The sequence below is a fragment of the Misgurnus anguillicaudatus genome, unplaced genomic scaffold, assembly GCF_027580225.2.
Source record: "Misgurnus anguillicaudatus unplaced genomic scaffold, ASM2758022v2 HiC_scaffold_31, whole genome shotgun sequence".
Lineage (NCBI taxonomy): Eukaryota > Metazoa > Chordata > Actinopteri > Cypriniformes > Cobitidae > Misgurnus > Misgurnus anguillicaudatus.
In genome coordinates this window covers 3,146,341-3,173,440 of record NW_027395281.1, presented here as the reverse complement: position 1 = coordinate 3,173,440, position 27,100 = coordinate 3,146,341, and the positions used below count along the sequence as shown (strand labels likewise).

Genomic DNA, 27,100 nt, shown 5'->3' with positions numbered 1-27,100 from the left:
TGAGGAAGTCAGGGCTGTAGCTAAAACGTGAAACAGAGTTTAATTTATTAGTGCATTCTTCTAATGGAATGGATTTGACTGATGGCGCTCTAACAAGTGAACAGACATATGAGCTAAATTTGAGAAAAAGTGGGTGGGTTAAATATTATTAGTCTAAAAAGGGGGTGGGTCATGTTACACCCACATATAATGGTTCCGACACCCATGCTTTACATTAGATTACTTACAAAGCCTTTTTGGCGGTTTTGACAACTGGTGATAATCTAATGAGACATTCATCTGATTTCTTGAATTTCTGAAGCTCAAATTCCTCCACTTCCTCTTCTAATGTCAGCAACACAAAGACCAGAGCAGACCACTGAGCAGGTGAAAGGTCAGCAGATGAGAGACTTCCTTCTCTAAGATGCTTTTGAATCTCCTTAACCAGAGATTGATCATTCAGTTCATTCAGACAGTAAAACAGATTGATGGATCTCTCTGCTGATGAATTATCATTAAATTTCTGCTTGATATACTCGACTATCTCCTTGTTGCTCCATTCATTGCTCTCTTCTTGTTGTAAGAGACCTCGTAAGAGCGGCTGATTAGACTCAAGCGACAAACCGAGAAGAAAGCGAAGGAAAAGATCCAGGTGTCCATTTTCACTCTCAAGTGCTTTATCCACTGCAGTCTTTAGTAACCCAATCATTGTATTATTGCTGTTTTCTTTGTGCTCTTGAACAAAAGCATTTTTCTTTGTGATGTCCAGAAACAGATGTGCATACAGAGCTGCAGTAAACTCCTGAATGCTCATGTGAACAAAACAGTACATGGTACCAGTAATGATCCCTGTTTCCTGTTTAAAGATCTGTGTGCACATCCCTGAGTAAACTGATGCTTTAGTTATATCAATGCCACAGGCCTCCAAGTCTGTGTCATAGAAGATCAAGTTGTTTCTTTCCAGGTTTTGAAATGCCAGTTTTCCCAGTGAAAGGATTGAATCTTTATCCCATGAAATATCAGGAGAATATTTTCCTTCATACTTTCTTCTGCTCTGTTGAATCTGAAAGCGAAAGAAATGTGTGTACATTTGTGTCAGAGTTTTAGGAGTATCTTCAGATGTTGTGGTTGTGTCATCAGACTGATCGTTTTTCTTCTTCTCCAGAATGTTCTGGAGCACAGTGGCTGAAATCCAGCAGAAGACTGGGATGTGACACATGATGAAGAGACTCTTTGAGTTTTTAACATGATCAATTATTGTGTTTGCCATATTCTCATCAGTGAATCTTTTTCTGAAGTACTCCACCTTCTGTGTATCATTGAATCCTCGTACCTCTGTCACACGGTCAATAAATTCAGGTGGTATCTTACCGGCCGCTGCTGGTCTGGTGGTTATCCAGATTAGAGCAGAAGGAAGCAGATATCCTTTGATGAGGTTTGTTAGGAGAACATCCAGAGAAGCAGGAGATGTGACATCACGCAATATCTCATTACTTCCAAACTTCAGAGGAAGACGACATTCATCCAATCCATCAAAGATGAACAGCACTTTAAATTTGTCATTTCTTGTAAGGTTCAGTCCTTTAATCTCTGGAAAAAACTGACTTATAAGGTCCATCAGACTTTGTTTTACTTTCTCCTTTAAGTTCATCTCTCGAAAAGGAAGAGGGAATATGAAGTTGATATCTTGATTTTCCTTTCCTTCAGCCCAGTCCAGAACAAACTTTTGAGCCGAGACAGATTTTCCAATGCCAGCAACTCCTTTTGTTAACACAGTTCTGATGTACTGGTCTTGTCCAGGTGTCTTGAATAAATGCGTACATTCAATCTGAATCTCTGGTGTTTCTAGACGCCTGGAAGCGGCCTCAATTTGTCTTACCTCATGTTCAGTATTGATTTGTTGACCTTCACCCTGAGTGATGTAGAGATCTGTGTAGATCTTATTTAGAAGCGTAAAGTCACCGTGCTTTGCAATTCCCTCAAATACACGTTCATATTTTTTCATCAGGTTTGATTTTAGTTGTCGTTGGTGAATGAAGACCAGCTCATCTAAACAAACACAGGAACAAATATACAGATATTAATCCTACTTTGTAAATGACTTAGACCTTGTTCACACTGTCAGTCCAAATCCGATTTTGGTGCATATCCAATTGGAATCAAATTACATTTAGAACGTGTGAATGGCCAAAAACCACATGAAATCTGTTTTTTCTAATCCTTTCCAGGCTACATCCAGAGGTGGTTTGAAATCAGTTACAAATCGCATTTCCAGAAATCAATTTCAGTCTGACCGCTCTGATCACATTTGTGTAGCTTTTTGGTAATGCCATGCTGTCACTTCAAGTAACACAACCCCAGTGAGAACTTTGGAACAGTCCATTTCTGGCTAAATGATCCGGGTGTTAGGGAAAGTCCATGTATTGGGGAATATAGTTTCTACAGTGTCAGACATCGAGGCAGATTGTCATAGGATCTGAACAGTTGTGATACACCATATGGACAGTGAGTCTGTCAAATCGGATATGCACCAACATCAGATATAGACTGACAGTGTGATAATGATAAGGTAATAATGAGAGATGATGTTGTCATGAGGTTTTTACCTTCCAGCATATCAGCAAGTTCATCATGCTTCATACTTCTGAGAAAGTAGAGCGTGATATCAAGAAATGCTTCTCTGATGTTGTTTCTCTCCTCTTGAAAGTCCTTCACAAAGTATTGTGTGTTTTCTTTTTTCAATATCTTCTTAAACCTTTTCAACTCATTCTTCAGAAAAATTATTATTTTATTCTCAAGATCCTAAAAGTAAAAAAGTACAAGTTTTGTTCCTAAATCTGGTTCCCACTCATTTTTAGAGATCATTTTCCAGGACAATAAGTAATGTATTCCTTTCTACAAAAGTCTATAAAAAGTCTATTAAGTCAGAAGAACGTCTCGGTTACGTATGTAACCCTCGTTCCCTGAAGGAAGGGAACGGAGACGTGACGTCGTGACCGACGAATTGGGGAACCGCTTCGCAGGTGACCTATCTACTTCGAGAACTATCAGAAACGCCAATGAACTTGGCATGCAGGTAGGTATTTGCATAGTGCCGGCGCCGCCCCGCCAGGTGCGTATATAAGGCGCAGGTGCATAATACCAAATCAGCTATATTATTGCTGAGAAGCCGAGCAACAGTGCCCGGCCTGAAAACAGCAATGGAACAGCAAACTGTGGCGACGGGACGTGACGTCTCCGTTCCCTTCCTTCAGAGAACGAGGGTTACATACGTAACCGAGACATTCCCTTTCAGTCGGTCACTACGACGTCACATCGTGACCGACGAATTGGGAATCCCTACCAAAACGCCACTGCAGCTGAACCCTTCCAGTGCCTGCAAAGCCCTCCGCCCTCCACATAAAGGGGCGGAACCTAAGGCGAAATGCAGAAGGCCGGTCACTACCTGTTCCTTAACTCACGATAGTGAAGCAGCGAACTGGGGAAGCGTCTAAACTGAGCGGAGCTAGAACACTGCGGAAGCCATCCCCTAAGAAGGTTAAATGGATGACATAAAAATATATGAAACAACCGCCAGGTTGCTCAAAAAAGTCTCTGAACAATACATGGTATGCCGAGAGATGCAGAGCAGGCTCTGCTAAGGAAAAACGTGGAGGATTAGAACCCCACGGACTATACACACAAATGAACCCCACGTAGGGGACAAATGTGGACGCCTAGCCTACACAGGTTTACAGAAAATACATCAGTGATAGGTTGACAGCGGATGCTCCGCAACACCAGCTATCAGGGCGGTGGAGGAGAGGCAAAAACAGTTTTTGTGACATTTTTGCCCCGATGGCCTTCCATATTGGTGCAAATGTACAGCACCAAAATAGAGGCTCCAAGCCGACACACGAGCCGACCCTCGGCATTCTTAACTAATTAGTAGAAAGATCCCGAGTGGAAACCGGCTCGACACGAACACTATAGAATCTTGTGAACGTATTAGGTGTCGCCCAGCCTGCAGCTCTACAAATATCTGTTAGCGAGGAACCGCGAGCCAGTGCCCAAGATGATGCCACACTGCGTGTAGAGTGGGCACGTAAATTAAATGGACAAGGCACATTCTGCTTTTGATATGCAAGGGCTATAGTATCCACAATCCAATGGGACATCCTCTGCTTGGTGACAGCTTTCCCTTTCTGCTGACCACCGTAACAAACAAAGAGCTGATCTGAGGTCCTAAAACTTTGCGTCCTGTCTATATACACACGTAGTGCACGAACAGGGCAAAACAAAGCCATGGCTGGGTCTGCCTCCTCCAAAGGCAGCACTTGCAGGTTCACCACTTGATCTCTGAAAGGAGTGGTGGGAACTTTGGGCACAAAGCCGGGCCGGGGTCTCAGTGTTACGCTGGATGCAGCCGGCCCGAACTGAAGGCACGAATCATCGACCGAAAATGCATGAATATCCCCTATCCTCTTACAAGAAGCCAAAGCAAGGAGAGTTAATGTTTTCATAGTAAGAAATTTGACACTCACACTATGCAGAGGCTGGAATGGGGCTTCCTGGAGTGATTTCAGCACCAAGGACAGGTCCCAAGGAGGAATAGAGGGAGGACGCGAAGGATTCAGTCTTCGAGCGCCTCTGAGAAATCTAATGACCAGGTCGTGCTGACCCACTGTCCTACCGTTTACGGGTGAATGGTGAGCTGATATTGCAGCGATATCGACTTTAATAGTGGATGGTGACAGCCTATTCTCCAAACGATGCTGGAGATACAAAAGCACAACACTAATCGGGCATTCTCGGGGGTTTTCACTTTGGGAAGAACACCAGTCGACAAACAGGTTCCATTTAAGCGCGTAAGCCTGTCTCGTAGACGGCGCTCGCGCAGCAGCAATAGTGTTAGATACCTCTTGCGGTAAATCACTCACATCCTCCGTGCCCCGTCCAGAGACCACACATGGAGGTTCCACAGGTCGGGGCGCGGGTGCCATAATGTGCCCTCTTGTTGAGAAAGAAGGTCCTTCCTCAGGAGAATCTTCCAGGGAGGGGCTGTCGCGAGGAGAGAGAGTTCTGGAAACCAACTCCTGGTTGTCCAATACGGTGCCACCAACAGCACGCTCTCCTCGTCCTCCCGGATTTTGCATAAGGTTTGCGCAATGAGGCTCACCGGAGGGAACGCGTATTTGCGCATGTTTCGCGGCCAGCTGTGTGCCAATGCATCCACGCCGAGCGAGTCGTCGGCTAGTGAATAGAACAGGCGACAATGGGTCGTCTCTGGGGAAGCAAACAGATCTATCTGCGCTTTGCCGAGACGTCTCCAAATCTGCTGAACCGCAATGGGGTGGAGCCGCCATTCGCCGGGACGCGCAGCCCGAGAGAGCGCATCCGCCTCTACATTGAGCGTGCCCGGGATGTAAATGGCACGAAGAGACCTCAAATTCTTCTGACTCCAAGTGAGAAGGTGACGGGCGAGATGCGACAGGTGACGCGAGCGTAAACCGCCTTGACGATTGATGTACGCCACGGTCACAGTGTTGTCTGTGCGAACTAATACGTCTTTGCCCCGTAACTCGTTGCTGAAACGGACGAGCGCAAGATATACAGCCCACATTTCCCGGCAGTTTATGTGCCAATGCAGCTGGGGTGTCGTCCAGACCCCCAAAGCCGCAAGCCCATCGTACGTGGCCCCCCACCCCGTGTCTGAAGCATCTGTGCATACTATTGCATGCCTGGAGACCTGTCTCAGAGGCACACCGGCTCGGAGAAACGCACGGTCTAACCACGGAGTGAAAGTGCGACGACACGCAGGTGTAATGATAACACGGTGAATGCTGCGCAGCCACGCTCTCCTCGGGACTCGATCGTGAAGCCAATGCTGAAGCGGTCGCATATGAAGCAGTCCGAGTGGAGTTACAGCTGCGGCTGCTGACATATGCCCCAAAAGCTTCTGAAATTGTTTCAGCGGGACCGCGCTCTTGCTCTTGAATGCATTCAGGCAAGTCAGAATCGACTGTACTCACGCTTCTGTTAGACGAGCTGTCAAATCGATCGAGTCCAGTTCCATCCCGAGAAAAGAGATTCTCTACACGGGGCAAAGCTTGCTCTTTTCCCAGTTGACCCGAAGACCCAAACGAGCGAGGTGTTTTAAAGTTAAATCTCTGTGATCGCACAGCGTCTGACGTGTTTGAGCTATTATTAGCCAATCGTCCAGATACGCGAGAATGCGCACACCTTTCTCTCTCAGGGGTTTTAAAGCCCCCTCCACTACTTTGGTGAATACGCGGGGTGACAGAGAGAGCCCGAATGGGAGGACTTTGTACTGGTATGCTCGCCCCTCGAACGCAAAGCGGAGAAACGGCCTGTGCCGGGGGAGAATCGATACGTGGAAGTACGCGTCCTTCAGGTCGATAGATGCGAACCAATCGTTTGGACGAATGCATGGAAATATGCGTTTGGGTGTCAGCATTTTGAACGGCATTCTGTGAAGTGCACGGTTCAGCGAACGCAGGTCCAGGATCGGTCGCAAACCGCCGCTTTTCTTGGGTACAATAAAGTAAGGGCTGTAAAACCCCGACCTCATCTCGGCTGGAGGGACCGGCTCGATCGCGTCCTTCGATAATAAGACAGCGATCTTCGCACGGAGGACGTGCGCATCGGCAGCTCTCACCGCAGTGAAGCGAACGCCAGAGAATTTGGGGGGACGCCGGGCAAATTGGATCGCATAGCCGAGACGAATCGTGCGTAAAAGCCAACGCGACGGGCTGGGAAGCTGTTCCCACGCCCCCAGATACCGTGCGAGGGGGACTAAATGCACGATCGGTGTACCCGCGGCGGGCGCAACGGAGGTGATCGCCGGTGTGTGCGTAATGGCCGCACCGACAGCAGTGTTGTGTGTGATAACACTCACCTGAGTCCGTTGCTGGGTGGGTGAGTAAGGGAGGCTCTGCTGAAGACACCTCACACCACTCGATGCACCCTCTGGCGAAGGAGGAGGGAGACGATGGGTTATGAGCCCGTAGCTGTCTCCTACCGCCTGAGAAGTTGGAGAGCGCGGTGGGGTTATGAGCCCATGCGTCGCTCTCGTTCTCCTCTGATGAGTTGGAGAACAAGGGGGGGTTATGAGCCCGCTCGTGTCTCCGGCGCTCATCTGAAGACCTAGAGATGGAAGTGGAATTCGCTCTTTTTGTGAAATTGTGGGTGCCGACTGAAAAGTCGGCGGAACAGAAAATTGAAACAAAAGATTCCCCAACCGGCCCTCCTCCAGTGGGGGGAGTGGTGCCTTCACCATCTCCCGAAGAGCGATCCCCTCCATCTCTAGGTCGCCCGTCTCAGGGCCGCTTCGATCTCCTCTTTCCACCCTTCGAAGCGGGCTGAGCGGGCGGGGCGGGCTGCTGACGACCGGTTTCTCGCTTCTTAGAAGAGCCCCAGGGAGGAACGGAGGCGGCCGCTGCAGGACGCCCTCGGCGAGTCGTGACCTCCCGCGTGCAGGTCCCTCAGAGCCTTAGCCTGGTGAACCTGCAGCAATGCCATGGCATGCAGGGCAGAGGCTGCCTCCCCACAAGCCTTGTAAGCAGCACCGGTCAGCGCCGATGAGTGCTTACAGGCCCGTGAGGGGAGAGTAGGCTGGTCCCGCCAGGAGGAAGCGACACCGGCCGGACACAACTGCATCGCGACCGGGAGCTCCACTGACGGGATACCAGTGTACCCCTTGGCATCTCCACCCTCGAGAGAGGTGAGGGGTGAAGGCTGATACGGCCGGTTCCGGGCGGAAAACGGGGTTTTCCACGGCCGGTTCCGGGCGGAAAACGGGGTTTTCCACGGCCGCGTCAGCTCTTCATGCACCTCGGGGAAGAAAGGCACCGGGGGCGAGGACTGAGAAGCCCTGGCAACCCCGAAGAACCAATCATCGAGGCGGGACGGTTCAGGTGGGGGAGGTTTAGTCCACTCCAAGCCGACCGCCTCCGCCGCCCGAGCGAGCATGGCTGCCATCTCGGGGTCGAACGCAGAACCCGCAACCTGGCCCGAAGGCGGGAGCGGATCCGGATCGACGTCCGAGGCTGACAACCCCCCCTCCGACGTTACGGTGGACATCGCGTCAGGTGGAGGCTCGACAGAGCGCGAGGACACCGTAGAACACGGGCCGCTCGTCTCCATCGGGACCTCCGCTGGCAACGGATCAGGGCGCTGGGAGCTGCTGGACGACCCAGCAGACCGACCCAGCACCGTTATACGGAGGTCATCCTTCGCAAGTCTGGTAACTGCGCCCTTAGCAGTACCAGACTTGGAAGGCGGGGGCCGTTGCCGGAGGAACGACACCCGTCTCCGCAAATCCGCCATAGTCATGCCCTCGCAGACGGAGCATGAACTATCACGCAACGCTGCCTCTGCGTGCTGGAGCCCCAGACACGAAAGACAACGCTTGTGGCCATCCTGGGGGGTGATGAACACACCGCATCCAGAAACGGAGCACGGACGGAAATCCATCTTTAAAAAGACGACCCCGACCGTGACACGAATGAGTGGCTGTCTTTAAAAAGACACAAAGCTCAAACGTGCTGCTCTTTTAGGGAAATCACTCTTTGTGCAAGCTGGTGAAACACACAGGGAGAGGCAACACACTCACTCGAACTCAAGTCCTAAATTAAAGAGACAGAGAGAGAGAGAAAGGGTGGAGAAAAAACACTGCGAGCCTCCGCTGAGGTGTCTTTGCCCAACCAACTTCAGCAAGCTGAGATCTTATTTTCTTCCCTTCAGAACAGGATCTACGAAGATCAGTTTGGAAAGCTTCTCGAGAGCAGATGTCTGCCGGCTTCGAAGCAATAAAGCTGATTTGGTATTATGCACCTGCGCCTTATATACGCACCTCGCGGGGCGGCGCCGGCATTATGCAAATACCTGCATGCCAAGTTCATTGGCGTTTCTGATAATTCTCGAAGTAGATAGGTCACCTGCGAAGCGGTTCCCCAATTCGTCGGTCACGACGTGACGTCGTAGTGACCGACTGAAAGGGAACTATAAAGTCAAAAATACATCAAATACCCTGAGCTTCTAGAACTGGTTCCAACAACTGCATGTAAGAGTAGAGAAGTGTAATATATATTTGTAGTTTATTTCAAAGGTATGGGGGGAAAAATTATACTGTGGCAAGACATCAAACTCTAAAGGGTTTACACATCTTACCTGGAAGATCCATAAAAGATTTTCTCTGAAATATTTGTGAAACCTGTAACTCTGGATGCCTGCATCTGATGTCTCAATCTGAACCCTGTTGGCAAAAGATAAAAATAAAAACTTGCCACTAAGACAAAATATAAAAATATCGAGATTTTACTTTTGAAAACTGGTATTTTAAGAGATAAGAATAATCAAATTTATATTGGGTTCTGTAGTCCTACAAAGTTTGCTATAGACCCTTTTACTGTCTATACACAATGATGACGTGGCAACGCATGCGCGCGCATATTGGCAACGGAAGTACGGTAGGAATCAGCAGCGAAGCAACACAGACAGAGAAAGTTATTTTAAAAAGTTGAATTATTAACTTTTTCAACTCAGCCACCAGATCCGTGTACTATAGTGGAGTGGCTAGAAGATGTTAGCAGATGGTCAAATATAAAGTTGCAAGATACATATATACATATATTAGTATATTATATTAGTGCAACCAAACGCAACAACCAGACCATTTGATGCTGGGAAACAGTTTTTATAAAGAGTTACTAACACGTTAGAACTGATGGGGAATAACACCACTTCTGTTGTCAGAATGCGCGGACAGGCTATTTGATCATGTGGGCTGTAAAAGGGTCTATAAACTGCTTCACACAAATCTGAAATATACTTATGGTGGTAGCCGGTGAAAAAAGTTAGTCATAACCCACCGACAAAAAAAAGATCTACTAATTGTAACAAATAACCAGTAATGTGTGACCTAACACAATATTTAGATTTATTGAACATTTACAATAATTTTACATATTTCACAAATCCAACCTCCCCAAAACCTCTTTGCCTTTCTTTAGCTGTACAAAGCTAGCACTGTTTGTCTGATTACCCAGATGAGGTATGTGAGTGCTTTGTTCCGTAAAAAATAACTATTGCGAGATAAGTAGGCTACCTCTACTAGACCAATTATGTGAATGCTTTGTTGAAAAGAAAAGTTTTAAGTCTAGATTTAAAGTTATCTACTGTGTCTGATTCTCAGACATCGGTTGGTAAATAATTCCAGAGCTTAGGGGCTAAGTAGGAAAAGGATATACCACCTTTAGGCACTTTTGATATTCTAGGGATAATCAAGTGACCAGAATTTTGCGACCGTAGTGTGCGTGATGGATTGTATTCTGATAGTAATTCTCTAAGATATGAGGGTGCTAGGCCATTTAAGGCTTTGTAGGTGATTAGTAATATTTTAAATTGTATGCGATATTTAACTGGTAATCAGTGTAAAGATGCCAGAATTAGGCTTATGTGGTCATACTTCTTAGATCGAGTGATGATAGCGATTGGTTAGATACGATCTAAACCAGGCTAACGCCTGACCACTTATGCCAACATAGTTTACTAGTCTATTGAGTAAGATTGTATAATCTATTGTGTCAAAGGCTGCACTAAGGTCTAATAATATACGGATTATGCTACAACATGCTACAGATTAGCCAGAACAATAATTTCCACCACTAAAGATAGCTTTATTAGCACTCTTCCAGACCTGTCTCAAATGAAACATGTAGCAGATAACTGTGAAGATCTAGATATTATAATAGAAAACATGAACAACGTCTGCTCTAGCACGTTGGATGCCGTTGCTCCGATTCGAAAAAAGAGAATCAAAGAAAAACCGCCAGCTCCATGGTATGACCATCATACTGCAGCCCTTAAAAAAGTATCTAGAAAAATGGAAAGAAACTACCGAAGCACAAAGTTAGAGGTATGGCGTTCAGCATGGAAAGAGAGTGTTCAACACTACAGACAGGCTATTAAAACTGCCAGATCTACCTATCTCAGTACGCTTATTAAAGAAAATCATAACAACCCTTGTTTTCTATTTAGCACAGTTGCGAAACTGACTAGAAACAAAGAACAAACAGAAACCAATAGTAAACTCCAACACAATAGTGATGACTTCATGAACTTCTTTACTAACAAAATTATGTTTATTAGGGAAAACATAGAAACTACGCAAGCAGCCACCACTCTACCCAATAGTACATTTTCCACTAGATTACCAAACGAACATCTTGAGTCATTTAATCCTACTACAATAGAAGAGCTCTCTAAACTAGTAACGTCATCCAAATCATCGTCCTGTATACTAGACCCCGTTCCCACAAAATTACTAAAAGAGGTATTTCATGTAGTGTCAGACACGGTACTTAATATCTTTAACTCATCTCTAGAATTAGGATACGTTCCAACAGCTTTCAAACTAGCAGTTATTAGACCGCTCATTAAAAAACCAAACCTTGACCAGGGAGATCTTAATAACTTTAGACCAATCTCAAATCTACCTTTTCTTTCTAATATATTAGAAAAAGTAGTGGCAAGCCAGCTACGCACATTCGTAGAAAATAATAATACATATGAAAAGTTCCAATCAGGATTCAGGCCCCACCATAGCACAGAGACAGCGCTGCTTAGAGTTACAAATGACCTCCTATTAACATCCGATCGTGGTGAAATCTCAATCCTTATATTACTAGACCTTAGTGCAGCCTTCGACACAATAGATCACACAATCTTACTCAATAGACTAGAAAACTATGTTGGCATCAGTGGTCAGGCGTTAGCCTGGTTCAGATCGTATCTAACCAATCGATATCACTTTGTTTATGTAAATGAGGAAGAGTCATGTCACTCCCCCGTTAAATACGGCATACCTCAGGGATCAGTTCTAGGCCCTATCCTATTCTCGTTATATATGTTACCTCTAGGAGACATTATCAGGAAACATAAAATAAGTTTTCACAGCTATGCGGATGATACCCAGCTTTACATCTCGTCACATCCTAGCGAAACCCACCAGTTTTCTAAGCTAACAGACTGCATTAGTGATATTAGGGACTGGATGGCACAAAACTTTCTTATGCTAAACTCTAATAAGACAGAGATACTTATTATTGAACCGAATCGCTACAAACATAATATGTCAGATTACAAGTTGCCCATAGATGGCTGCACGGTGGTGCCATCTTCCACGGTTAAGAATTTAGGCGTAATGTTCGACAGCAATCTATCTTTCGATAGTCATATCGCCAACATCTGCCGCACAGCATTCTTCCATCTTAGAAATATCTCAAAAATATGCCATATGCTGTCTGCATCAGACGCAGAAAAGCTTATACATGCTTTTATGACCTCTAGAATAGACTATTGTAACTCGTTACTCGGGGGATGCCATGCAAATCAGGTAAACAAGCTACAGCTGGTTCAAAACGCCGCCGCAAGAGTGCTTACTCGATCTAAAAAGTATGACCACATCAGTCCAATTCTGGCATCTTTACACTGGCTACCAGTTAAATATCGCATACAATTTAAAATATTTCAAATCACCTACAAAGCCTTAAATGGCCTAGCGCCTTCGTATATTAAAGAACTACTATCAGAATACAATCCATCACGTAAACTACGCTCACAAAATTCTGGTCACTTAATTATCCCTAGAATATCAAAAGTGTCTAAAGGTGGTAGATCCTTTTCCTACTTAGCCCCTAAGCTCTGGAATGATTTACCAAATAATGTTCGAGTATCAGACACAGTCGATCAATTTAAATCTAAACTTAAGACATTCTTCTTTAACAAAGCATTCACATAACATGTCCAATAAATGTACATTTCCCGCAGTAGTTAGTTTGTCTAGAACAAAGCACTCACATACCTCATATGGGTAATATACTATTGCCGCAATAGTTAGCCTGTCTGGAACCGAGCTGACTTGAACCACTATAATGTTTGACACTTGCATTGCATGCGAACGGCCCCTACGCTAATAGAATTCTGTTTTTCTCTCCCTGTCTCGTCCTCGACCACGAGGACCATGAGACAAACAGACCCAGTTCCGGTTGCTGTGAAGATCATTGCATCACTGATCCACTGGCTGTCCTTCAACGTGATGACCAGCCGATGCCCGACCAACGACCACCGGCTAAACCAGTTTAATTCGCTTACCCGCCTCCTATCCCTACCGTTTCTATATATATATATATATATATATATAAATATATATTAATTCCTCCCAAGGGTTTTTGTCCTTCTAGGACTTTTTCCCATTGGGTTTTTTTTCCTAGAGGGTTTTTAGTCCCAGGGAGAGTCAGCCAACTTTGGCTTAACTTAGCACTTTACTGTATACGTTACATTATTAATATGCTCGCTTGTACGGTTTAACCGCTTTCTCTACTTCTTATATTATCTATTGATTTTCTGTGTTCTCCTCTACATCTTCTCATGTAAAGCTGCTTTGCAACAATTAACACTTGTGAAAAGCGCTATATAAATAAAATTGAATTGAATTGAATTGGATTGAGATTTCACCACGACTGGATGTTAATAGGAGGTCATTTGTAACTCTAAGCAGTGCTGTCTCTGTGCTATGGTGGGGCCTGAATCCTGATTGGAACTTTTCATACATACTATTATTCACTAAGAATGTGCGTATTTTAGAAAGAAAAGGGAGATTAGAGATTGGTCTAAAGTTATTAAGATCTCCCTGGTCAAGGTTTGTTTTTTTAATGAGCGGTTTAATAATAACTGCTAGTTTGAAAGCTGTTGGAACATATCCTAATTCTAGCGATGAGTTAAAGATATTTAGTACTGGGTCTGACACTACAGGGAATACCTCTTTAAGTAATTTTGTGGGAACGGAGTCTAATATACAGGATTAGCATTAAACCGTGATTGTTATGGATCCAGTGTTCTGTCGAAGTCCGATTCCCCTATGTTTCCCTTTAGTGCAATGTTTCTTATAGCATTTTAATCGCGTTACGTTTATTTTTTAAATAAATAAAACGTTTAAATGGCTTGATATGCATGTATGTAATGTATATGTATTGTTCTTTTTTGCTAAATCAATTATTTTTTACAGTCTGAATCGCTAAAGTACATATAAAGCAATACTATCATGTATTTTATATAATAACGTTTATTAAATATTTCCTCATTTTCCTGTTTTCTATTATTTTTTCCTTATATTTATAGTGTTTGTTCTAAAACTATTATAAAAGTATTATGTTTACACACAAATTAGGCCTGTTTATATATACATTTCCAGATGATTTCATTGCTCTAGTCTGTCCGTTTAAGGGCTTATTGCAAACATAAACACCTACGTTTATCTTCAAATGTGTCTTCGACGATGGTATTCTATAAAAATGAAAGCCAGCTTTTTTGGCATTCCTATTTGGCACTCAACAGCACAACAGGACATTTTCTAGAGAGTTATCTTGCTCGTTTCACTCGTGTGTAATTAATTTCCACTGTTTTTCTGCAACCACATTGCACGCAGCTTGCAGTGATGTAACTGTGACGTCTACTCGAAATTGGTCTAAGTGTAGCCAAATATCTGTCGCCAGAACAGCCTATTTTGAAAACAAACCATGGCTTTACTATAGTGGCTTTATTACAGCATTTAGCTATAAGAGCAGGGTTGTTGTAGGCGATCCAGACATTTGCTGTAGTTTTTTTAAAAGCAATTTCTGTTGAAGCAAATATCTTCCGTTGCATTGAACTTTGAGCATTGTAACTTTATAGATCTGCTATTTAGCATAAGTGAAGCGTTATTTGTTGCAACCTTTTAAACATTGACACGTTCATAACTTAAATACGAAGAAGATACTTTAGATATTTTCTTATCTTTCTTCTCAAATGTGTTGTTGTACTATAAGCATACGCCCCCGGCAAAGCAACAGCAAACAACAGCATGCAAAGCCGAGTTGTGTGCACTAATACTATATGAGGTCTATGATGAAAGTATCACCTGCACTTCAAATTAAAGTCAGAAATATGGAAGAATACAATGTGATATTGTAATGAACTCTCTCTGTGTCTGCCCAGTCTATGTCCCTTATTTTGATGTCTTGTCATTGTCAGTCATGTTTTCTAGTCTTTTGTAGTTCTTTTGTTCATTGGTCCTTGTGTTGATTGTTTCCCAGGTGTGTCGTTATCTTGTTAACCCATGTGTATAAAGCCCCAGTGTTTCAGTTGTCTGGTGTCAGTCATTGAATGTTAATGTCTTTGTCATGGTTTGTCATAGTTACCGCATCTTAAATAATTGTCAGTGTTACAAATTATGTTACATTTGTTATTTTCAGCATTTCAGCAATAGAAATTTGTGCACAAAAAAATTGAGGAACAAATTATTCTTCTAAGTTTCAACTTAGGATGGTAAATTATTTATGGTCATAAAAACTAAAAATCGTACTCACCTGTTCAGAAGAAAAGATGCCAGTTCTTCATCACTATTTATTTTCTTTTGTTGTTTTAGAGCTTTCCACCGAGTAATCTCTGCACCAATATTTATTAAGATCTCCTGCCCCTGGTTACTGATAAACAAACACAAATCAATAAATCATATGGAAACTAATCCAGTAAAAGCATGTTTATAATTAGCAGACAGAAGGTGGACAGTAGCGTCATCAGTGGGGGTTTAAGGATGACCGAGTACATTGAGCACTGGCATGTGAGGGGCCCTCGACGACCATTTTATAATTATTATGTTTTATTATGTAATAATGTTATTATTTTATATCTGTGCGATCTGTGCACTACTTCTAGTTATCCGTTCGTTTGACACCCATCTAGACGTTGATTCCTTCCACCACGAGTGCAGCATGCACCGATGCACACACTGGACATGATTTGATTGGTTTTCTAGAAACAATGCAAAGCGTGCATTGGCTGTGAGGGAGAGTAGAGAGTGTGCGGGCTCTGTGCAGGGGAGTTTGTGAGTGTTCTGCTGTTGAGAGACGCAATACTCGCACAGCCACTGCACATGATGTCAAAACTAAAATATCTTTAGGTGGCTGCATATATGAAAAAACCCCATCTAACCCTAAAAAATTCTTACAAAAGGTTTCTCAGCTATTTTTTTTAGTATAAGGTGTCCCTAAAAACATACTAAAAGTTTACCAAAGTTTGACCACTAGAAAGGTGTAATTTTCAAGATGGCGTCCAAGACAGGCAGGAAGCCCTTAAAATATCCTAACTCCAAAATTGGAATCGAAATTCGATTCCCAACCCTAGTGACCAGTTATAAGAAAATAAGAAACGCCTGAAATACCTTTTGGTAGCTGTTGATGTTTTCTCATTGACGTTTGCTCCTTTACCTCTGGAGTAGTCACTCTTCACAGACACAGAGCTGGATTCAGATCCTGATCTGTTTCTAATGACACAATAAACAAACAGAAATAAAAATATTTTACTACATAATAATCTGTGCAGAAATTTTAACCAGACAACAGTTAAACTGCAATTTTTATGGCATAAGATATCGCCATACTAGTGGCAGTCTGAGTCATGTGAATTGCCCAGGCGTCACGCGAGTTCTCTGCACTTCTTATTTCTGCTAAAGGGTTAGAATCTGAGTCCCATGAGCTTCCCGTCTTGACTAAGTCTGCTGAGCCTAAGTTTCCTGAATTTCCTGTCATGACCATAAGGCCTGTTTCTATGTTCCCTGAGTTTCCTATAGAGGCTGAGATGGTTACTCCTGGGTTCCATGTGTCCTGTAGGTCAGCAAATATGGTCACTCCCAAGCTCCATAGACTCTCTGCTCTTGCCAAGATGGTCGTGCATGACTCCCATATACACTCTGTTCTACCCAAAATGGCCCACCCTGAACTCTCTGTCCTGCCCAAGAAGGCCGACCATGAACTCTTTGTCCTGCCCAAGATGGCCGACCATGAACTCTCTGTCCTGCCCAAGATGGCCGCCCATGAACTCTCTGCCTGTTCCATGATGGCCATTAAGGAACACTATGAACTCTCTGCCTGGCCCAAGATGACTATTACCGAACTTAATGTTTTATCTGCCTGGAATAACCTGTCGTTTGCCAACCTGGCTATGCCAACCTCTCTCTCTACTGTCTCTGTCTCCAGGTCCAGAGCACCACCAGCGCCATCCTGGTTTCCTGTGCCACATGGATTACTGCGGTCTCCTACGCCTGTTCTCAGGATGGCTGATGCTCCCATAAGTAATTTTGGGGGGTAGCCTTTATAGATCAAAATGTTTTATTTTGTGCCATTACAGCTAACTTATTTAGGAGCTACAAAACATAAACAAACATGGCTAGGCTAGCTCAAAATGATTTTTAAATAATTTTCCCTCGTAATGTAACACCTACCTAAATGATGGCGACTCAACAACAGAAAATGCCTGCAGCCCTTTTACTATAAATGTTGTGATTTGCAATCTGTCAGTTTTTTGCTGTGTGAGCCTTTCTTTTGAAGCGAGGGAGAAGGGAATCTCGCATGTAGCATGTGCCGGGGCTACACTACTGTCGGCGGCGGCTAATGAATAGCACTCGGCAGAGTCAGCACTCTGGATGGGCAACACATTAAACAGGGTGCATTCTTTTAATCCGATAAGGTAATAGAAAAACAGGTGCTTTGCTATATTGCTGGTGACGCCCATCGTGCAACGTAATACATAGTACTTTTTCTGATTTTACAAAATGCAGTCAAACTTTAGAGCACCTTTCACCACGGTCTATTGTGCGAACCGACTAAGTTTTTGAGCGAACTGTGCGCAGATGGCTATAGGTCAGGTGACTCAGGTCTTGGCAGATAACGTAAAATGATGTGATCGTGTGGTCCGGAGAATCAAAACAAGATTTCCAACCCTAGTGACCAGTAATAAGAAACACATGAAATACCTTTTGGTAGCTGTTGGTGTTTTCTCATTGACGTTTGCTCCTTTACCTCTGGAGTAGTAACTCTTCACAGACACAGAGCTGGATACAGATGCTGATCTGTCTCTAATGACACAATAAAGAAACAGAAATACGAATATTTTACTACATAATAATCTGTGCAGGAATTTTAACCAGACAACAGTTAAACTGCAATTTTTATGACATAAGAAAGTGCCATACTTGTGGCAGTCTGAGTCATGTGAATTGCCAGAGTCACCAGAGTCATGCGAGTTCTCTGCACTTCCTATTTCTGCTGAAGGGTTAGAATCTGAGTCCCCTGAGCTTCCCGTCTCTACCAAGTCTGCTGAGCCTAAGTTTTTTGAATTTCCTGTCATGACCATAAGGCCTGTTTCTTTGTTCCCCGAGTTTCCTATAGAGGCTGAGATGGTTACCCCGAGTTCCCTGTGTCCTGTAGGTCAGCAAATATAGTTACTACCAAGCTCCATAGACTCTGCCCTTGCCAAGATGGCAGTGCATGACTCCCATAGACTCTCTGTTCTGCCCAAAATGGCCAACCATGAAGTTTCTGTCCTGCCCAAGATGGCCGACCATGAACTCTTTGTCCTGCCCAAGATGGCCGACCATGAACTCTCTGTCCTGCCCAAGATGGCTGACCCTGAACTCTCTGCCTGTTCCATGATGGCCATAAAGGAACACTATGAACTCTTTGCCTGGCCCAAGATGACTATTACCGAGCTCAATGTTCTATCTGCCTAGAATAACCTGTTGTTTGCTAACCTGGCTATGCCAGCCTTTCTCTCTACTGTCTCTGTCTCCAGGTCCAGAGCACGTAGTGGCAAAAAGTCTTAGCTTGAATCTTCATAAGAAAAAATACTCAGGAGACCAGGTGCCAAAAAAAATTACTTTATTCACTCGAGCCAACAAAGTGAGACAATCCACACCCCTCAAAGAGGTGCTCAAAGATCATCTGCCCTCCTAACATCTGACTCCATTTTTATACAGTAAGATCAAACACTTCTTATCTGAGATGATGTATACTCTTCTAATTGGTCTCGGTGTGCCACAATTAATTTTATTTGACGTAGCAAAAGTGCAGCTGAATCCTTCCTCATATCTAAAATGATATATTCTGCTTATTGGTTCTCATGGCCTTGGCCTAGCTTGCAGAGATAGCTTATAATTAATATAGCAAAGTACAGCTGGACTTCTCCTCAAATCTTAAAATGACGTACTCCGTTTATTACTTTGATTGGCTTTGGATTTCCCTAGCACAACTAACTTATTGTTAATGTAGCAAAGTACAGCCGGTTAACTAATCTAAAATGATGTCTACTTGTTTATCGGTTATTTCGACCTTTTCTCATAATAATCGTGGTGAGAACAATTGTGGCACAGTCGCAGGATTGCACCCTGGACTCTTTTAATTATGAAACAAAAGTTAACTGAGAAAACTAAAGTTTGACTGGGTGACATCATAGGCCTAGTATAATTTTAATATAGTGTATGATCAGTTATATACCCAAAAAACTACTATAAGCACAACCAGCGCCATCCTGGTTTCCTGTGCCACATGGATAACTGCGGTCTCCTACGCCTGTTCTCAGGATGGTTGATGCTCCCCCAAGTATTTTTTTGGGGGGTAGCCTTTATAGATCAAAATTTTTATTTTGTGCCATTACAGCTGAACACAAAAAAGGAGTCTACATAAAAACTTATTTAGGAGCTACAAAACATAAACAAACATGGCTAGGCTAGCTCAAAATGATTTTTAAATAAATTTCCCTCGTAATGTAACACCTACCTAAATGATGGCGACTCAACAACTGAAAATGCTTTTACTATAAATGTTGTGACAAGAATCTTATTCCTTTCTTATGGATTTGATTCCAGAATTGGAATCGAAATTCAATTCCCAACCCTAGTGACCAGTAATACGAAACACATGAAATACCTTCTGGTAGGTGTTTTCTCATTGACGTTTGCTCCTTTACCTCTGGAGTAGTCACTCTTCACAGACGCAGAGCTGGATACAGATCCTGATTTGTCTCTAATGACACAATAAACAAACAGAAATACAAATATATTTTACTACATAATAATCTGTGCAGAAATTTTAACCAGACAACAGCAATTTTTATGGCATAAGATAGCGCCGTACTAGTGACAGCCTGCAACAGCAGCTCTGTGTTTGTTTATGTTATTGTTGGTCTTTTACCCACTTTTTCTAATGTTTACATTGGTATATATAAAGTAAAAAAAATGTGTAAAATGTGTGCACATCCACAAAACAATTTCGGGCATGGGCTCGATCACAACAAAAAGTGGGTACACTGCTAAACTGCTCTTAGTATTTGTTTAAAGACAACGTTTCGACCACACACGTCTTTGTCAGGTCAGACAAACATCAACATTGGTATATTTAATATTATAAAATGGGTAGTTCTGGTCCTTCATTCTGATTGGTTGAAAAGCGTTCTAAGCTGTGATAAAATACCCGGTAACCCCACGGTTCAGACTGCATTACATAGCTTAAGTATCACTGCATCACTGTTGCTACGTACTGATTTATGTAAATAAACACCACAGTCTTAAATCATAATTTAAAAATTTTCAACGCTTGCCCAATTAATGGCAATATCCAGATAAATGCCAATAAATATTGTTCAGTCATATCGTCAATTAAGAAAACGCTTCACTGCCAATGACAAGTTTTTACAGCAGTCCATGTTTCCGCTATTATCCACTAGGTGGCGATCTTACACAACTTATAAAACACTAAAGCATTCACTCAACAATAAAAACTCCATGTAAGTTTTGATCATCGCTCTGAATCTGATCTCTAACAAAAGTTCTTCATAAAAATGCAATTATCTCAGCTTTTTGATCAAAATTTGAGAGGTGATAAAAATATAACAAACAAAGTTAGGATGAAACATTGTTTTTTTTTTAAGCAGAGGGTCTGTTCTTTCTTTTGATATATTGTATGTGTAATGATTCTGTCTGTGTTTTTGCCCTGTGTTTCTGTCTGCTGTTTTCCCCATTGTTGATTGTTTGCTCCGCCCACTTGTTAGTTACCATGGACACTCATTAGACTCATTCATTCCCTCTCGTGTGTTGTCATAGTTACTCATTGCCTCTGCTTTGTGATTGGTTCTTGTTGTACATATATACTCTGTTCACTACCCTGTTGCTAGTCGTTGTTTAATGTTGTTTCAGTTTAGCTCTGTGTTTTTTGCCTGCCTGTCTGTTTAACTGGTTCTTGTTTTATATTAAATTTACTTTAAACTGCACTTGGATCCTCACTCATCTCTGCCTCATCACAACAGAACGACTAGCCACAATGGATCCAGCAGACATTCTTTTGTGGTTGCACCAGGAGGATTCACCCATTGAGGAATATGTGGATTTGTTTCTGGAACTTTGTAACCAAGTGGATTTTTGTGAGAAAGCGCTTAAGGACATTTTCCGCTTTGGATTACAGGACAGTTTGCGCTATTTAATGCCTCGTGGCCAAGAGGTAGGGTCATTTTTGGACTTTGTGAACTTGGCGCTACTGTTAGGCGGATCCTCTCTCACAGTGAGCAGAATTGGGAGGGACGCCGATCCCAAATATTTTTTTTGGGGGGGACAGTAGGCATCGGGGTCCGTGGGATGCCAAGCCAGAGCAGCCACGGACGCCCGAATGCACCACGCTAGTCCTGTCTTCGCCAAGTCCCAAGCCTGTTCACATGATGGCTGCTACACCGGTATGTCCAGTTGAGGCCTGGGCAAACCGGTTGGTCGCGAGCCTAGGGGATACCCCGATGGTGTCGGTTTGGGCGGCCGGCGTCATTAAACCACCTGTCTCCACGACCGGGCCGATTGGGCCAACGGAGCCAGCCGGGCCGATCGGGGCAACGGAGCCAGCCGGGCCGAAAGAGTCTGCCGGTTCAACCAATTTTTTCATTTTTGAGTTCAATGAGTCACCTGAGTCACCTGAGCCGAGTGAGTCACCTGAGCCGAGTGAGTCACCTGAGCGAACTGAGACGTCCGATTCGCCTGGGCCGTCTGCTCTACCTGCACCGCCCTGGCTTCCTGCTCTACCTGCACCGCCCTGGCCACCTGCTCTGCTGACTTCACTCAATCCTCCGCCATTGTTGATTGTTTGCTCCGCCCACTTGTTAGTTATCATGGACACTCGTTAGACTCATTCATTCCCTCTCGTGTGTTGTCATAGTTACTCATTGTCTCTGCTTTGTGATTGGTTCTTGTTGTACATATATACTCTGTTTGTTCACTACCCTGTTGCTAGTCATTGTTTAATGTTGTTTCAGTTTAGCTCTGTGTTTTGCCTGCCTGTCTGTTTAACTGTTTCTTGTTTTATATTAAATTTACTTTAAACTGCACTTGGATCCTCACTCATCTCTGCCTCATCACAACAGTATGTTTGTATATTTAAAGAACATTTGGAAGGCATTCAACTTTGTGAAAATTATAAAAAAGTGCAAATTTATGGTGCCTTGTCAATACGGAACACACCAGTGTCTTAATGAAATCAAAATTAGCCAGTATGTGTGCACCTGTAAATGTACAAAAAACTGTAACACAGAAAGGAATGCATTTAAAAATAGGGAATTTTCAAAAATATATTAGTAGATAAATTAACGTTTGCTATATCTATAAAATATAGTATAAAAACGAATTAATTTAAATAAAGTTTGAGAGATCATGTTACAGTAGTCACTTAGATTTTGTCATTTCAAATCAAGCTTAAATGCCATCCATAACAACTTGATTTTTTTATCCTGTTTCTTGCATTTAGATAGCCTGGCTCCGCCCTCCTACGTTCTTCCGCTTAATTTTCATTTCGCTTCAGAAGAACGTCTAGGACTGCTCTGTAGAGTTTCGTTTTCTCCGGCAAAAATCTGCAGGTCCAATCAGCGAACAGCGGGGAGTGGCTAAGAACGCAGACGTTGAGGTCGTGCGCCAGACTGAGTGACATACCTCACGACCAAACGTTAGCGATTGGTTATGGCAGATTCAGAGTGACTCTGGGCAGATCCAATAGTTTTCAACTTCAACAGAGGACCCTCCTTAACGGAAGTAACGCTTTGCAATGGACCGTGGCCAGACTCTCTGTACAAATGAAATGAATGTATGAGAGTCTGGTTGCACCAGGCTAGCATTTAGAGGCAGGCGACACCAATTCTGTCATCTGTTGTAATTTCGCTTCCATTGAAAATTTTATTTCAGGATTTTTACCCATTCACTGTATTATTTAAAGAAATTTGAATAGAATAGCCTAGTACTTTTACATTTCGAATAATTTAAGGAAAACAAACTCCTGACCATTTATTTTGGGCTTTATTATAGAAATGTGTATGACGTGTAAAACAAAAAAGGGCACAGCTTCATGAATAAAACGTGAACAGTGTGGTTGTTGTGGTTGCTTGTCATCTTCTGTGGTTGGCTTGTCAGTATCACAGTAATCAGAGCCAATCCGAGATTTCTGACGGCCCTAAGCAACTTTGTGACGGGGCCTTGTCAGTTCATAAAAACACATCTACTGTATGTTAATGTAGCTATAAACAAAATTAATAAAAACACATTGTGTTATTTTATAGCTGTTTTATTGCTATAATGGATGTCACACATCAGAAACCTTTCCACTTATAACATTGAATTTTTTTTCTAAAAAGCCCTTAATCTGGTATTTAGAAAACAAGGTCTACTGCCAAATATATTCTTTAAGAGATGCAGAAAATCAAGGAAACTAATAGAAAATTATGGATAAAATAAAACAAAAACAGCTGTCAGAGAACTATAACGGAATTTTCACAACATCTTGCATGAATGAATGTGTTTATTTCTTTAAATCATGTTTGAAAGATTATGACTATTGATGCGTACTGACATTTTATCATGTGACATTTCCAACATAATCTGGAGACAGAGTGTGTAATAAATCATTTGCATGGTAAGTCAAGACTAAATAGGACTTTTAAACATTAATATGTTCTTAATCTTTTTACTTCACCTTCATGGCTCATTTTGTCTTTCCTACTCTGTACTAGAACCAAATCAATCAGGACGCATGTTTATAAGTGCATTCAACTGCATGCTGCGAAGACTGATGGACAAATCAAATTAAAGTATTGTTAGATCGGACTGCATGTCCGATCTCATGCTTTCGAATGGCTCTCACGAAACAGTGATCTCACACTCCAATCGCTCCGTGCAGCGCCACATTAAATTAAGAGCAAGGGGGCCCCCCTAGTGGTGTGTGTTTATATTTAACACTAAAACAAATGTTTGTCTTTATTAAAGTACTGTTGCATTTCACAAAGTTGATTGAATTTGATCACGTGATGTTCGGTTGGAGAGCTTTAGGAGAGGTCACGTGATTTCCGGTAAGGGAGCAAAGTGAGCATCGATGCTTACTGGGTTTTGCGTTGCACTGTGGGAATTTTTAGGGAATTAACGTTCCAGGGCGCTGGAATAATTTTGCAATTGAGACAGCCCTTAAAATGATCAACTCCCTGATCAGCAGTAATGGGAGTACTGTAATTCCACTACTTTTAGCAGTAACGAGCATGTAACAAAGTAACGAACGCAATTACAATTACTGAAATATAAATGAGTTTGTTACTCGCGTTACTCTATTTTGTAAAAAAAAAAAAAAACACTTGCAGATAAGACATTTCTGATCTAACGTCACAGGACCATGGTTGGCGGTGCAATGAATTATTAAACTAATTATGGCCTACAGTGCATAATGAACATGAAATATCTAAAGGGAAAACATACCTTTGTTTAAAAATTGTGCGCAAGTCATAATCCATCCAGTCTCATGTTTGTAAATTATCTTTGCCAAGCAATCCCAGTATGACATTAACTTGCATTTGTAGTCCACAAAAGCAATAAATCTGAGAAATGTGAATATATTGTTAGATGTTTACATCGGTCTTCATGGAAGAGAACGATCCGCAATTGTTGTTTCCAGTAAAATATTCACACTGCGCTGTACACCCGTGTTAAAACTCCATAGTATGTGTGAGCTCGCTTTTAGTTTCAGTTTCAGTTTCACTCGCTCCGCATCCGACAAAACATTGCACTCGATCAGTGTCCGTCCGACAAAACAATCCACGTACTCCGTTTTCTGATTAAATATCTTCCTTTAATCCTGAGTATCATTTAAAACAAACATAAAAAATATACAAACAATAAATGACCAAAGAGCGCACTACCCGCCGCAAGCTTCACAAGCTGTATTTGTCCCAATTCAAGGGCTGTGACCTGCTAAGTATGTGACCTTAAAAGGTGAGCACTCAGTCTTTCAAGGTGGAAGCATCAGAAGTCCACGAAGAGAACTGAAATGAGACGGCCTAACCTTCGGAGGACGCAAAATTTGCGTCAGCTGCTGCACACGCACACCCTGCCTGTCAGCAGGACACAGCGAAGACGTTTCTGACTTATTAAAATAAATATGGAATCAGAAAAATGATAATTTATTTTTGAAAATATGACACGTTGACACAATTGTCTCCAAATTCTTAAAGAGACAGTACACAATTTTAACACATTATATATTTTTAATTTAAACATACAGATTTTTTGTCTAAATGATATACATAAATAAACTAAGCTTACATATTAAAATAATTTCTAACAAAAATATTCAACGGCTGAATCTAAAGCAAAATAGGCTCCTACAGTATGTGATATATTAGAGTCTTACATGTAAAATAGCCCATCCATATGATTTTATTGTTTGACTGTTTACATTTAAAAAGCAGACATAAAAGTAACTTAAAAGTTACTTGCCCTAGTAACTAATTACTTTTGATATACAGTAACTGGTAGAGTAATTCAATTACTTTTAAAAGTAGTAACTAGTAACTGTAACTAATTACTAATTTTCAGTAACTTGCCCAACACTGGTGATTAGTTCCCTTACTACTGAGCAAGGGAGCTGATTGAGACACAACTCTGGGAAGCACAACTCTGCTTTAAGATGTCACAGAGCACAAAAAAAATTCACCGACCCTTAACACAGTCTAAGTTAGGGATGTTAACAATTAATCTTCAAACAAAAACTGACCACACTGTTCAGTGTTTAGAGAGATCCTTTGTAAGTCTTTTTTGTTTTTCATTTACAGTCATCATGTTTAGTTTTAGTTTTCCCCATCATACTGTCATGGACCTCACTGCAGTACAGCTATCGTGCCTGGAGCAGGGAGATCGCTCCCTCGGGGAACATTTAAGTGACTTTTTAGTCTTAACACCACCTTCCCAGACAGCTGCCTCTGTACTTTCCTGCTCGTTGGTCTCAATACCACCACACCAGCGCAGTTATCCGGGAAGGGTCCTCAAGGTAGCTTTGCCGCTAGGGGTGTGCAGCGGAGTCAGTATTTGTATCTGTATTTGTATTTGTAACAACCTCAAAATTATTTGTATCTGTATTTGTATTCGGATGGAACCGGAAGTGGGCGGGTCTTAAACTGGAAGTTTGTCGTATTACATGAAAATGGCATTTTAAATGAAATGTTGCTTTTATTATAATTATAACTTAAATAACTGTAAATATTTATTAAAAATAATTATACACAATTTTAATCAAAAAGACTTAAATAACTTGATTCTCATTAATAATAGGCATGGAAAACAAACTTTTTCAAAATTTTCAAAAGCCTCATACAGCTTGTGCCTATGTGCTTTGAACTTGAGAGCGGATTGACTGTATCACCTTTAAGCGTTTATTGTATCTTGCAGCACAGTTACATATGTGACCCATTCTGTCTAAATGTGTGGGAGGTTTTTTAGAAAAAATAAGTAGCCTACATTAATTCAAATACTCGTATTAGATGTTTAATTAATAGTTTTCTGAGAGTGAAATGATTAACCTAATATACTAAGATTCGTGTCATGTCACATCGGTTTAAAAACATGCAGGAATTTGGAAATAAAATGCAGGACTTGCTTGAAGTTTAAAGAGTCATTAAAAGAGATACATTCGGGACTGATTTATGTTAAAAAGTTATTAAGATCGACAAGACTCGCGCTGACTGACAGATCCGAAACGCAATGCACAGACGTGCAATTACGTGCACTGACAGAATAGTTCAAAAACAACGGTTTTGACAAGAATGTATGAAAACATAATAAGCATTTGAACAAACTTGCTGAGCTTATTATTATCTATGTCCATACAGCGTTTGCGAACAGAACTAATTGTTTAAAAATAAAACTCTCTCATTAATCTTCATCTAAATTAATAAATAATCAGATATT

At 42.2% G+C, this 27,100-nt stretch overlaps 1 protein-coding gene across 31 annotated transcripts in view; it reads right to left on the bottom strand.

Annotated features, from left to right (window-relative positions):
* The window catches only part of LOC129453021 (uncharacterized), a 234,820-nt gene that overhangs the window by 206,062 nt on the left and 1,658 nt on the right, over window positions 1–27,100 (bottom strand). For all 31 annotated transcript variants that reach the window (XM_073865319.1, XM_073865305.1, XM_073865313.1 and 28 more), the window contains exons 2-8: window positions 19,782–19,877; window positions 17,831–17,932; window positions 16,241–16,342; window positions 15,387–15,503; window positions 9,151–9,235; window positions 2,586–2,781; window positions 228–2,028 (exon numbers count right to left, since the gene is read on the bottom strand). In XM_073865319.1, the coding sequence (XP_073721420.1) occupies window positions 228–2,028; window positions 2,586–2,619 (1,835 nt within the window). In that variant the 5' untranslated portion in view covers window positions 2,620–2,781; window positions 9,151–9,235; window positions 15,387–15,503; ... (1 more) ...; window positions 17,831–17,932; window positions 19,782–19,877. The remainder of the gene's footprint in view (window positions 1–227; window positions 2,029–2,585; window positions 2,782–9,150; window positions 9,236–15,386; window positions 15,504–16,240; window positions 16,343–17,830; window positions 17,933–19,781; window positions 19,878–27,100) is intronic.